This window comes from Cynocephalus volans, chromosome 11 (genome assembly GCF_027409185.1).
Source record: "Cynocephalus volans isolate mCynVol1 chromosome 11, mCynVol1.pri, whole genome shotgun sequence".
Lineage (NCBI taxonomy): Eukaryota > Metazoa > Chordata > Mammalia > Dermoptera > Cynocephalidae > Cynocephalus > Cynocephalus volans.
Genome location: NC_084470.1, coordinates 64,346,024 through 64,359,441, shown reverse-complemented (window position 1 = coordinate 64,359,441; position 13,418 = coordinate 64,346,024). Strand labels below are relative to the sequence as shown.

The following is a 13,418-nucleotide window of genomic DNA, read 5'->3' as shown; positions in this document are numbered from 1 at the left end:
CAGCAAACAATTGTTAGGTTAACCCTTGCTACTCATTCCATTTAATGTATTTATGAGTAGTACAATTAGTTCATTATTATAAATATAAGTATTTACTTATAAAAATAATATATGCTCATTGTGCAGGATTTGAAACATATGGAAACATATTAAGAAGAAAAAATAAATACGTGTTCTCCTACCATTAGGAAATAGCCATGATTAAAACATGTCTATGCATTTCTTTCCAATATTGTTTTAGACATCCGTTTGTTTACACAAATACACACACATATGCACACACATGTATAATAGGAGCATAATGTACATAAAATGTTACATTCTGATTTTAAACCTAATTAATTTTCTTACATTATTAAATCTCTTTTTGACCCATAATTTTCTAATGGCTTCCTAATATTCTACCTTTTGGAAGTTCAGTGACTTTTTTTTTGCAACCATTCTCCTATTTCTGGGTGTTTTGGCTCTTCTTTTCCTCATTATAAATAAAACTGCAAGCCATTGACCAATTTAGGCTTGATTCTGCAAAAGAGGATTATTGGGTCAAAGCATGCAATTGTGAAAATTCTTGATGGGTATTGGCAATGTTTTCTTGAAGGCTTTTACCAATTTTCATGCATAATGGCATGAAAGCTAAAAACAGTTTTTAAAAAATTTTCAGAATTAAGTTGAATCTCTTGTTTTACCTTGCTTTTTCCCTGATTATACAAATTGTACGTACATGCTTCAAGTGCTCAAATAAATAAGAAAATGGAGTAAATCCTGAATCTTTTTCCATACGCAAGCAGACACACACTATGAGGTTGAGGTTGTTTAATATTAACAAATGAGAAATGCAAATGGCATCCTGCTTCCACACGGAGCTCCATGGTCCCCAATTGGCCCATGTGGGGCTTCAGCTGCAGCACCCAGCATCTGTGTGCTGCTCTTCTGGCTACTCTACCGTCAAGAAGCCATGTACTTTGAATCTGAGAGTCTTGCATTCATCTTTTTATGGTCTCAAACACAGAGATGGACAGAGCCATGGAAAATCTGTCAGCCAGGACTCACATGGGTATGGAACTTGAAAATTTCACCTCTTTTCTTAGCAGCAGTGCAGCCTGTTAGGGCTTCCACAGACACACTCATACAGAACTATGGCAGAGAACAAAATATTTGGTTATGTGGCCATCACTGCGGATGAGCAATCCACCATTACTCAGATTCCCATTGTAGCCCATTGTGCTATCATCTGTCAGACTGTATATCAGTCTTAACTGCCCAGCTTGGGAATGCCTGTACTCCTGTGTGTTCCTATCACATAGTAAATGATAGGAAGGAAAACAGGGTTATTAAAACAGACATAATAGTTTACATGCAAAGCAAGTAAAGGTAAAAGCAAATGAGTCACAAACCAGGACCAAACGTAAACAGTTATCACCTCTCAGTTTTGTACTTTATTTTCATCGATTTAGCTGGTTCTGTCACTGCAATGGAGCACTAAAATCACTAGACCTGCAGTTCTATGAAAACAGTAACTTCGCAAACTTTCGATTTTCTATTTTCAATGATAGTTAGTTCAACAGTTTAAAGTATAGAAGTTAGATGAAGCAAAGAATGAAAAACGATGCCTCACAACCGCTGAAGTCTGATTACACTGAGATAAGAGCTCGGCTGATTCTACTTGCACAAGTCTGTACCTAAAGAACAAGGAAGAAAGAAGGAAGAAAGGAAGGAAGGATGGAAGGAAGGGGGAAAGAAAAGAGGAAAGGGAGAAAGAAAGATTAAATAAATTAAGACTCTCATTTATTCCCCCAAAATATAACATAAAAAGGAAACAAAGAAAATACAAATGGATTCAGGATCCCATTTACACTCAGGAGGGGAAATTAATAAAACAGTTCCATCCTGGAAGAAAGACCAAAAATCGACCCCCATTTAAGAAGCTAATTTATGCACTCCTGAGTACTCATACAAGTGAAGCAGCACAGAATATCACAGCAGGCATAGAACAACAGATCTTGAACCCTGCTGTGTTTGTTCAAGAAGGCAAGTTAAGCTGTTCCTAACAGGAAACAAAACACGTGGTCGGGCTATTAAACAGGGATCATTTTGCCATTACTGCACAGCCCTGAATGCATCAATTGCTGTTCCAAACAGCATTAGAGATGTGGTTTGCTTTAACTATGGTTTTGAGAAAAATGCTGATGCTTACTCAGAATTCTCAGGCTGATATTAACTATTAGCATGCCATAGAGCACCTAGGAAACCTTCCAGAAATGGTCTTTAGCAAATTCCAAAGTCTAATGAATGCAGCAGAAAATGAAGGGAAGGGTACCAGCATCCCAACAGGTTAACCCACATAAACAGCCATATCTGGAATTCCCCAAAGAGCGTTTTGACTTTGAATATTAAGGCCTAAACTGATGTTTGGTTCTTATAGACAGAAACTGCTTGAATGAAAATGCAGCTAGAAAAATGGACTATTTTGTTCAATAGCATGACTATTGAATGTACATTTGAAAATGGCTTTGGGTAATTCTGCTATGTTATTATTATAAAATGGGATCTCTCAGATATTTTTGTAGAAGTCAAGAAGTACCATGTAAGGGAAAAAAAGGCAAACCATTCTTACACATAGATCTCTATTGCTGAATTCAATCACAATCAACCTTCTGAAGAAATCGGTTCAATTTCCACCAAAAAGAATGGACTTGTGATGGCTTAAAAGCATAGTGCCTGCACTACTACCTGGTTTTCAGCCAAGGCTTCAGGACACTGCCTCTGTATTTGGTGAAAATATTTAACATTCATCAGGTGCATCACCAGTTAGTAACATCTCAATGTTAAATCAAAGGTTGAAATTTATAGTCCAGGAATTATCCCAGAGTGCTTAAGAATCACAAGAAAAAAAACAAAATAAGAAAAAATTTTTGCAAACCATTGTTCTAGAAAATTGCTATTAAAGGGCTAGAAGAGAAGTTTTGGAAGACCCCCAAAATATTAGAATCATGAAAACCATGACTTAAAGACAACACTCATTAATGAATGCTACACATGAGAGACACCTAAATGAGACAGTTTTAGTTGTGGATCACCCAAGAGATTGAAATAAACATGTTTACAGAAACATACTATTTAAAATATTTATAGAGAAAACAGTTGCAGATGATACAAAGACAGATTCCAACAAAAACACAGCACAAATGCAGACAACCATATGTCTGCAATGTTTGTGCTCATGACCTCCTGTGAAAAGTAGGCCAAAGACATAGTGGCTAGGGGTATCTCACTTTCACCCGCAGAACAACAAACCCATGGGTTCGGAGGTGCTCATTGCAATCATATCCACAAATGGGTAAGATCTATGGGTAATGCCAAAGACATTGGGAAGAAATTTCTCAAAACAATTGTCCCTGAATGTCTTTGGCTTGTTGGAGTTTCGAGCCCAATATCAATTTCTTTCTGACTCTTTGTGGAAGGGACAGTCAGTTAACATACAGAGTTTTTAATAAAATAGGAGGTGCGCCACATACCTGCTGGGCTCTTTTGCCTTCTCCCCATTATTCCCTGGGATTAAGTCAGAACCACAAACCACTGTGCAGAGGTCCTAGATCACCACTTCACATATGACCGTTCTCTTGACCTGTTCTGCAGCATCAGGGGCCAAGTCAGGCCAAATATTAATGGGAACGCTACATTTTGTGAGTGTTCAGCATGTGTCAGGCTCTGTGCTGGGCACAAGCAAAAAAAAAAAAAAAAACACTCTCATAACAAAATTGGAAGGTTATTCTATCATTCTCATTAAGTAAGAACCCTTAGGCTTAGAGAGGCTAGGTAGCTTGCCCACGGTCACAAATGGATGTGGGCTAGAGTGGAACCCACCACATTCCTTTGCTGGTCAGGTAGTGAGACAGTATATTTCAGGGATGCTGATGCTTGTAAGAACCTCTTCCTTCTGGCAGAGGCTTCTGCAACTGTCACTGAGGTAATGCTGGGGAGTGGAGGGAAGGAGAGCAAGGCCCAGAGATGCTGATACATCACCAGATGGAGACTTGCAGCCCTGGGGCAAGATGTTTTCAATCTGCAGTGTGTCTCTCCTCAATTTACCTCACTCTTCAGCCCAGATAACTCCTAGAAACCTCTGTCCTAGTAGACAGAGGCCAGGGATGCTCTGAAACCTTCATGGAAAACGGTTTAAATGCAGGCTTAGCCATTCTTCCTCAGGAATGTGAGAACTAGGAAAAACAAGGGTGGAGAAATTTCTGCATACTAGACCAAACTAACTTCTTTATTCTATAAATTTGTCCCATTATTCTTCTACCTTTTTCAACTTTCCACTTTTGTAATTTCAAGTTGATTAATATCCTTTTGTAACCAACATATGTAAAAGTAGGATGCCAGATGTGTGATTAGTTAAAGTTGGATCATATGGTAGACCCTATCTGCACTTTTGATTTCTTTTTATAGAATAAAAAGAATAGCCTAGGTTTATATTCAAACTCCTTCTCCAAAGAGCTGAATTGCCCAGAAACAACCCCTAAGAGTTCTGAAATCATTTCACGCAGGGCTCTTAATATTTTTTTAAGTTAAGTACCTTTTTCTATGTTAATAGCAAAAAGACCATTTGTAGGCATAATAGGAACAGGCAGCAGAGTTATTGTTACACAGTGCTACAGAGAAAAGAGTTAGGAAAGCAGCTGGGGCATCTTCCTTGACTTTGGACTTTATATGATCACAATAGCGAGCTCTGCTGTGCAGGGCATGTGATGTGTGTCAATACACGATGACAAGTGCGATGAGCTAAGTGCGATTGAAGAATCATACATCCCAGCAACATTTGTTCTTACCATATTCTGTGGGTTTTTTGGTTTTAAACTTTGTTTTAAAATTCCATGGCTGATGACACCTCCATTCATGAATGATCTTCTACATCAGGAACATTTTTATATATGGATCCGTGGAAATTTGAGGAATAAATGCCAGTAAGTAAAGGCCAGTTCATTTTAGGCACTGAATTTGTGAACTCTCTTTGTAAAAAAATGTCAAATGTGGGTAATTACGAAATTGCGTCCTATCAAAGACATCGAGCTTTCCAAACAATCTGGAATTCTGACCATATATTTACCCTGGAAGCTATTGCTATCCTCAAATACTTTAACTTTTAATGAAGTGCTCAGTGCTTTTGTGATGGCATTGAAGTGTAATCAAACATTACCTCAAGCCAAGTCACACACTAGCACGTTTTGCCTTGTTTAAATATCTCAAATATATTTGAGTAATTGTGTAATGATTTCTAGGCCTCTGGTTGTCCATATGGTCTGAACAGACTGTCTTTTGTACAGCAGTTGTGCTGTCTCTCTCAGTGAGAAGGAACCAAATCATCTCTGCTCCAACCTGGGGAACTTGGGAGATGCTGCTTAAATTTCAGGCTGGTGCCCTACCTTAACTCTTGAAATGAAAACCAACCCACATCTGGCCCCCAGAAATTGCTGTGTCTTTCAATAGTTTGCTTATGTTTGTGAAATACACAAGAACAATGTAGCAGGCATTGAGTGACATGTTTTCTGCTGTAACTCTCCTGAGGATACAATGACATGCCATGGAGACAACACAGCAAAGCCATCACTGCAACCACATGGAGTCTTTCTCAACAGGGAACATTCTGTATGGGGGAACATTCTGTATGGTGGAACAAGATCATCTCAGACAGACAATGAGGACCAGTGAAAGGGTCTGGCCATGGCAAGAATTCTGCTCTTATGCTGTCCGGGTGATACAGGCAACGATACAAGCAATGGAGCTGTTGATTTTGCAATTAATGAAGCTCAAGGGGAGTTTTCAGAGATTTGGCTTAAGAGTCCAGAGTTTAAACTTGGTCGCTGGGCCTTACTAATTTATTCACATGATCTGTCTCCCTAGGAAATTATCCCAGGGAAGGCCTGGAACGCCATATTTGAAGGAATGTGCCAAACTTTGTCTTGACCTATTATTTGAGAATTCATAGGAAAATGCTTGAGCATGGGTTCACACCCCTCCCCCCGACACACACACAACAAATGGCCACAGTGGGGTTGTTTGGTGGGACTAACTCGGCAGAGGGGCAGCAGACAACTAAGTCTGTTGGCCTCTCTGCTCCTGCCCAACTTCAGGTTTCTGAAGCTGTAAGAGGAAAACCGTTTCACTGGTCATGAATGCACAGCAGCATGGAGACATGCAGGGCTCGTGAGCTCTGGGGATGACTGAAACTGAAACGCAACGGAAATGCGTTTACCTTTTGTGCCTGGGGGAGCTGAAAAACAAGGGGGAAACAAAACAAAAAAGAAAAGAAAAAAATTGATCATTACTTAGGAAGTTAAAGTTAACTGTGAAATGTCATTTTGCTGTCATTGGCAAACAGAAAGCCCAAACGGGGAGAAAAAGAGTGAAATAAACTAAAGCCAAGTTATTTTCCAAAATAAAGCTCCAGCGCTGCTCATTTGACCTGCATCTGAACATGTGGTATCAACAGATAACCTGTGAGTATCCCAGCAAGTGTTTTGGGAATCACCATGCCCAAAGCAGTTGTATAACCTCCTGTAACAGTGCAATGCCGTGATCTAGTTCCTTCTTCCTGTGGGGCAGCAGTCCTCAACTGGAGGAGGACTATCTGGAGACATTTGGGGCTGTCACCACTGGGGGTGCAGGGAGGAAGGAAGCAATAGCTGTTGGCCTCTAATGGATAGAAGCCAGGGATGCCATGAAACCTCCTACAATGCATAGGACAACCCCTCCCAGCAAAGCATTATCTGGCCCGTACGTCAATAGTGCCAAAGTTGCAAAACCCTGCTGTACATAAAGGTAAGACTGTTAAAAGAATATTCGGTTATTTTAAAGTCAATTTTTCTTGCTTTGTGGCACGTTAACTATTCCCTTTATTGGTGGTTAAGGAAGCATACACAAGGATTTTTGCATTTAAAGTGAAGTTGATGATCTAAGTACCATGAAAAGCAGTCAATCAGTCCATAAAATAAGACATAACCACTTTCCCAATGGCACAGGCAAGGAACTGAAATTAATGGGTATGTGGAAAAAGATGAACGTTTACAAGACATATTTGTCTATTTTTCTACATTGAGACTATAGACTGTGGTTTAATGCCACAGTATAATGATTGTCATTCTAGTATGCAGTGTTTTGAAAAGCATTTTTCTAATCTGGAATGGAATTAACATTATCCATGATAGAATACTCAATCTAGGAATCGCGTTATTACCAAGACTTACTTCTTGTCATAGAGACTAACATTTATTGGGTGTGATCTTGGCCCCAGTCACTTTGTCAAATTCTTTATTTGCATTATCCCATTAAATGATAGCAACCCAATGCTAGGTATTCCCATTTTACAGATGGAAAATAAAATGGAAATTACAAGTTATGTAATTATACGATGTCCCACAGAAAATAAATTATAGTACTATGCTGCCTGAGTTTAGAATGTACAAATTCAACTCAACTCACACGTGAATAAAGGCCACAAACACTTGAGAATTGTGTCTGCAGACTTTCCCTCTGACTCTCTAGACTTTATCACATCACAAGTGCTAGAAATTGCAAGACACCTAAATTAGATATCCTTTGGTCTCTGTCGGAATCTTCTGCCTTTCCCATTCTTTTTACCCTGGGAAGAACTCTCTCTATATATATTTACCAAGACCAGGGCCCTCTTAAATCTGTCCTAAGCCCCTACTCCTGTGAATGGAGCCCAGCAAAGGGTAGAAGAGATAAACCCAAACAAATGGCTCTCAGATACATCTCCAAAATGGTATTGAGAATGTCTATGAAAAGCAGATCCCAACCTTTCCAACACTCAATATCAAACACATTTATCTCAAACAGGTCTCGCAGTTTAAGAAGACAAGAACACAGCCATGTTTTCATGATTCTTTCCTCCTAGCTATGGCTGCTCTATTCAGAAAGGAAGCTCATGAGTTCCTCCAGGGCTTCTCAAAGTTCAGAAAAAATGTACCAAGAGGTGAAAAATCGAGCTAAAATGGAGAATCACTTAAAGAAAAGTTTCTGAAATATCAAATATCTTTTCACACCATGGAAAAGAAACCTTGGACACATGAACATTGTGGAATGAAAAATGTATGTTTCCTTAGGAAAGCACTTATGTTGAATCACAGCGTATGCTGTATGAAATGCACAGGGGGCCATGAGACTACACACGTTTGATGAACTGCAAAATAAATACCAAAGTTAAATCCTGCACAAACGCCAGACTTTACAGGCCTCTCTGACAGGAGAGCTGCCCTTTCTCTCTCTTTTTCTTTCTTTCTTGAAGTTTTATCTTGGTTGAGCAGGAAACACCTCTTTTTGACTCACCCATTTAAGCACATGAGAAGAAATCCTGGGGAGGAAAATGAAAGACTAGGCCTTCGCGGTGATGTCTTCAGTTTAAGACTGCCCTCAAACTCTCCACAAAACATATATTTTCTTCATGAGAACAAACAGCAACTTTCCTACTGAAGTGTTTAAATAATGTAAATTACAGCTTGCAATGCCCTAAACAGGTTGGACCTCTGAAAAGCGTCTCAGAATAGAACAGAACAAATTTAGATCAGATCATCTGCAGCCACAGACGCGACTGCTTGGGAGTCGGCTTCCCCAACGTTCAAGAATGGCGTGCAAAGCCCTGAGCTGGGAGCCAGACCAGCCAGACTCTGTGTCCACTTCAGCCTCTGGCTGGAGTCCTGTGGCATGTACTTTCCAGCCTTTGGCTAGTGTGCCTGTCTGTGCAAAGGAACAGTGGAGGGAGGGCTGGGGAATGGGCCACATCTTGGATGGCCATTAGGTTTGCTTCAAGAACCAATTCTGATTGATTAGTAATGGCTGTCTAGAGGGCCACGTTGGAAAAGATTGGACATCATGTCTGACTTTCATTGGAAAGAATATTGTAACCGATCAGCAACATTTGCTGTGGGCTAAGAACCCGGGAATGGCAAAACATATCCCCGGACATGATGATCTATAAAGGTCTTACTGTGCTTTTTCTTTGTGGTTCTGAGCACATCTATAATTACTATATAATTTATTTGTTTAATGCCTCTCTACCCTGCTAAGTTACAAACTCCATGAGGGCAGAGAAGGTATCCACCCTGTATGTATGTCTTAAGTTCTCTAACCTGTGACTGGTGTTCTCCTTGTTGAATAAGATACCTTATTAATAGAATATATCCAGGGAATATTAACAGAATATGCCAGGGAAAGATAATTGGGGTAACTACTTTGAATCTACACCCCACACCATGTTGATAACACAAGCTGATGGCTTTCAAGAGAAAAATATCTCTTCCAGAAAGACAGATACAAAACTCTTGGATCCGCACATACCTGGTATAGAGTTCTATACCCACGTGATTGTCTCATGGATGTGCATAAAGCCAGCCTGGGAACTTCCACCATCATGAGGCCCAGGGTGATGCAACTTCTCTTTCTCTCCACACAATGGAAACCTTTTCTTCTCCAAAGCCACCAAGTCAGCTACTGTGTGCCCAGCTCTACCTCGCTGGGTCCACTTCCTCACTTACTATGTGAAGGTTCCTTCCAGGCCTAATGCCCCAGATTGTACGGTTCCATCTATAACTGTGCACATCCTCAAGTCGTTTTTCTAAAGGAAGGTACAGAAAGAAGGAGTCATGTATGCTGAGGGCTTGCACATTGCTACGGAAAATCTGGGTGCAGGAGGTACTTCACAGTCATACATTTGTACATGGAAAGACTGAGAATGTGCTGTTCAGGAGAAAGTGATGAAGATGAAGGTGACAGCAATAAGAGGAGCAGTCACTGTCTACTGCACACTCCCCATGGATGCTTTACCAGCTTTGGCTCTTTTGCTCCTCACAGTGAACCTCTGGTTTAGAGATTAGTGTCAGTCCCAGTTTACCAACGAGAAAATAGATAGTATGTAGAATGGCTAAGCACCTTGCCAAGGTATCCTAGTCAGGACAGGCTCAAGTTGAGAATCAAAGTCAAGTCTCTCTGTACCCCTGCCTCTGCTGCAACCTGGGCATCACCCATAAGAGAAAGGGGTAATGAGAAATCCTGGCCCCACTCATTTTGGAAGAGTCTGGATAGAGGACAAAGAATCCAGCCCACCATGCCTCTCAGCATATGGCGTGTGATGTGCGGTGTAGCACAAACATTTACCACACCCTTTCCTGTCACAGACACGTGTACCTGCTCCTCGCTCATCCTAGAGCTCTTCCTCACACCTCTCACTCTTTGCCTGGCAAAGACTTACTTCTCTGGTCAGCTGTCACTGTCTCAACAAAGCCCTGCCTAACCTCTCGTGGCATATGCTCTCATCACATGCCCTCATAATACCACACACCTCCTATTCATAGCATAGATACTGACAGCTGAAGTACCTACCATTCTTCCCTTCTCTTTCTGGTAACAGAAACCCAATTTTTAGCCAGGCTCAGCTAAATGACCCTAGTAGAGACAGGTATGGCTCAGTGAATTCAGTTGTGGTCAATGAGACATGCATGGACGTGGATTTTCCAGACACTGTCCTAAAAAGGACTCCCCCCTCCATCCTGCTGCCAGGAAGACAGATGTGATGGCTAGAGCTCCAGCAGTCATTCTGGCCTATAAGGTTATCTTGAGGAAGGAAACCATGCACTAGGATGCTGAGGACAGCAGTAATGACAGGTGGTTATAATAGCTATGATCTGTTATCCACCATTCTAAGTGCTCTACCTATAATAATTTATTAAAAATGCTCAGCAGCCTTATGAGGTAAGCTCCATTATTACCCCAACTTTGCAGATGATGAAACTCCAAGGTCACAGAGCCAGGGAGCCGCAAAGGCAGGATTTGAGAAGGGAGGCCAGTGGGGAGGCTACTGAATGATCTAGATGAGAGCTGATGGAGAACTGGACCAGGGTGTGGTGGAGGTGTTGGCAGTAGGTGAATTTGAGAACAGAGATGAGGGACTGGATGATGACATGAAACAGGAGAGACATCAAGGACACATACAAGATAAATGCAGAAATGGAGCTGCCATTTACTGAGAAGACTATGGGAGAAGCATATTTGAGGGAAAACCCCTAGAGTTCAGTTTTGTCTAAAAGTAACGAAAGTTTAGGATATCTTTTAGACCTACAGGCAGAAGTGTAGGGTAGGCAGCGGGAAATCTGAAGCTCGAGTTCAAGGACGAGACCTCGGTTTGGTCACTGTCAGCATGTAGACCAGGTCACCTAAGGAGTGAGTGCAGGTACAGCTGACCTTAAATCTCAGGACTGAACCATGCATGGGACATTCTACCAGTCAGAGGCCCCATGATGAGGGGGAGCCAGTGAAAAGGGCCTGGGAATAGCAAAAGGTGAGGGAGAACAAGATCTGAGCAAGCTCTGAGTCCCTCATGCTATAACAATAAAGGTGTTTCAAAAAGAGACAGTTCCTACAGCAAGGGACAGGGGTGATTTTGTTTTAACTCTCATTTACTTCATTTCTATCCCAGAGTTTCACACAGAGCCACAGGGATGGCTGAAGGGACATCCATTGCTCTAGCTCAATAAAGTTCCAGAGTCGAGTGACTCCTTTTCAAACATAAAACTCCAATTAAAGATCTATTGATCAAAACAACACATTTCACTATAAAATATGTAAAGACCAAATGGGAAACAAAGTATTTTCCTGCCAACTGTGTAAAACAAAACAAAACAAAAAGCCTGGCCTACATATGTTTATTCCATTTGTAAAACTGGCCCTTTGCCTCAGGCCTTATGAATGAAGGAAAATCCTGATTGCTGCAAAGGTTCCTTATTTTCATTTTCTCCCTTATGGATGCTTGCATGTATAATCTTCCATTCTTTTTCATTAAGCAACGTGGATGAAGATCCCTACTTCTCTATATAACAGAGGAAGTTCTGCTAATTGGCTGTAACTCCAAAACCTACGCCAAGGAGGGGAAGGTCTCTGATGAGCTGAGATTTGGGGTGCAGGTCCTGCCCCACACTATGCACTTCCACCACCCCATGTCCAGCTAGCACTGCTGCTCACCTGGTATCCCCAGTCTCACCCTGCTTCCAACCTTTTCTCTACGCGGCATCCAGAATGATCTAACAGTATGAGCCTTGCACTTTGCTGACTTTTGTTCAATCCACACTTGCCTCAAAGCCTCTTGTGGTTCTTTCCTCTGATTGGCTGATGTTCTGTCCCATGCACCCCCACATCAATTCCCTGAACCCCTCCCCTGACTCCCTGATCCCTACCCATCCATCAGATTTCAGCTTTGATGCTACCTCTCCTGCCTGGAATCCCTATCTGTACCCCAAGTGTCTTTCTATGACATCATCTTTTTTATTTCTGCCTTAGCATTTATTACATTCTGTAATCTTCCTGTGTACTTTCTTATTAACTCTCCACTTATGAACTCAAGATCCAACCAATGGCCATGCCATATCTATCATACTCATTGTTGTGTCACTAGGGACTAGACCTGTGCCTGGCCCCTGGCAAGAATTTCATGCATATTTATTGATGGATGGATGGATGAAGGAAGGAAGGAAGGCAGGAAGGAAGGCAGGCAGGCAGGCAGGCAGGAAAGAAGGAAGGAAGGAAGGAAGGAAGGAAGGAAGGAAGGAAGGAAGGAAGGAAGGAAGGAAGGAAGGAAGGAAGGAAGGAAGGAAGGAAGGAAGGAAGGAAGGAAGGAGAGAGAGAGAGAAAGAAAACAGAGGAAAGAAGAGGAAGGATGGAGGGAGAGAGAGAAGGAGAAAGGAAGAAAAGAAAAAAGGAAAAGAAAGAAACAAGAAGGAAAAAAGGAAATGAAGGAAGGAGGGAGGACTTAGTTTGGCAGACCAGGTTTCAAACACTGCCTCTGCCACTTACTAGCCAGGAGAACCTGGGCAACAATATAGCATCTCTGAGCTATGGATTTCTCATCGGTAAGATGACAGTAATGACACTATTTAGTGGGATTAATGTGAAGATTACACAAGATAGTGCATACTGAGTCCCTAATAAAGCAACTGGCCCATAATGGTTGCCATTTTTACCCCTTGACCTTGGAACCTCCAGAGTTTTCAAGATGACTCCAACCTGATGGTGCGTGAGAGGTTACAGAAATAACCTACTGCCTCATGGTCCACAGATGATCCCACAGACGTGGGTCAGCTCCCTCCTGTGTCACAGCTCCAACCTTCTTTACAGCGGGTTATGTGAGGAAGTGATAAGGCCTGAATAAGGTACACGAGACAGTGTGACTCTTACAGTGGACATGAGCATCTCTATCTCATCACCCAATCCCTTTCTTTCACAGTGTCCCATGCTCTGGGTAAGAGCCATGCCCCATGATGTGGACAGTGCCCAGACCTAAGCCAATCAATTCATCACTTTCTCCTGGCCACAACAGTCGTCTCAGGTGGATATGTGACCTAGCCTGGTCTAAT

The 13,418-nt window shown here is 41.6% G+C and overlaps 1 protein-coding gene across 2 annotated transcripts in view; it reads right to left on the bottom strand.

The window, feature by feature from the left end:
• CACNA2D3 (calcium voltage-gated channel auxiliary subunit alpha2delta 3) overlaps positions 1-13,418 on the bottom strand; it is an 828,419-nt gene that overhangs the window by 239,280 nt on the left and 575,721 nt on the right. The window contains exon 14 of one of the 2 annotated variants that reach the window (XM_063114014.1): positions 6,254-6,271. The exons of the other annotated variant lie outside the window; for it this stretch is intronic. Within the exon in view, the coding sequence (XP_062970084.1) occupies positions 6,254-6,271 (18 nt within the window). The remainder of the gene's footprint in view (positions 1-6,253; positions 6,272-13,418) is intronic. 2 annotated transcript variants of the gene reach the window in all.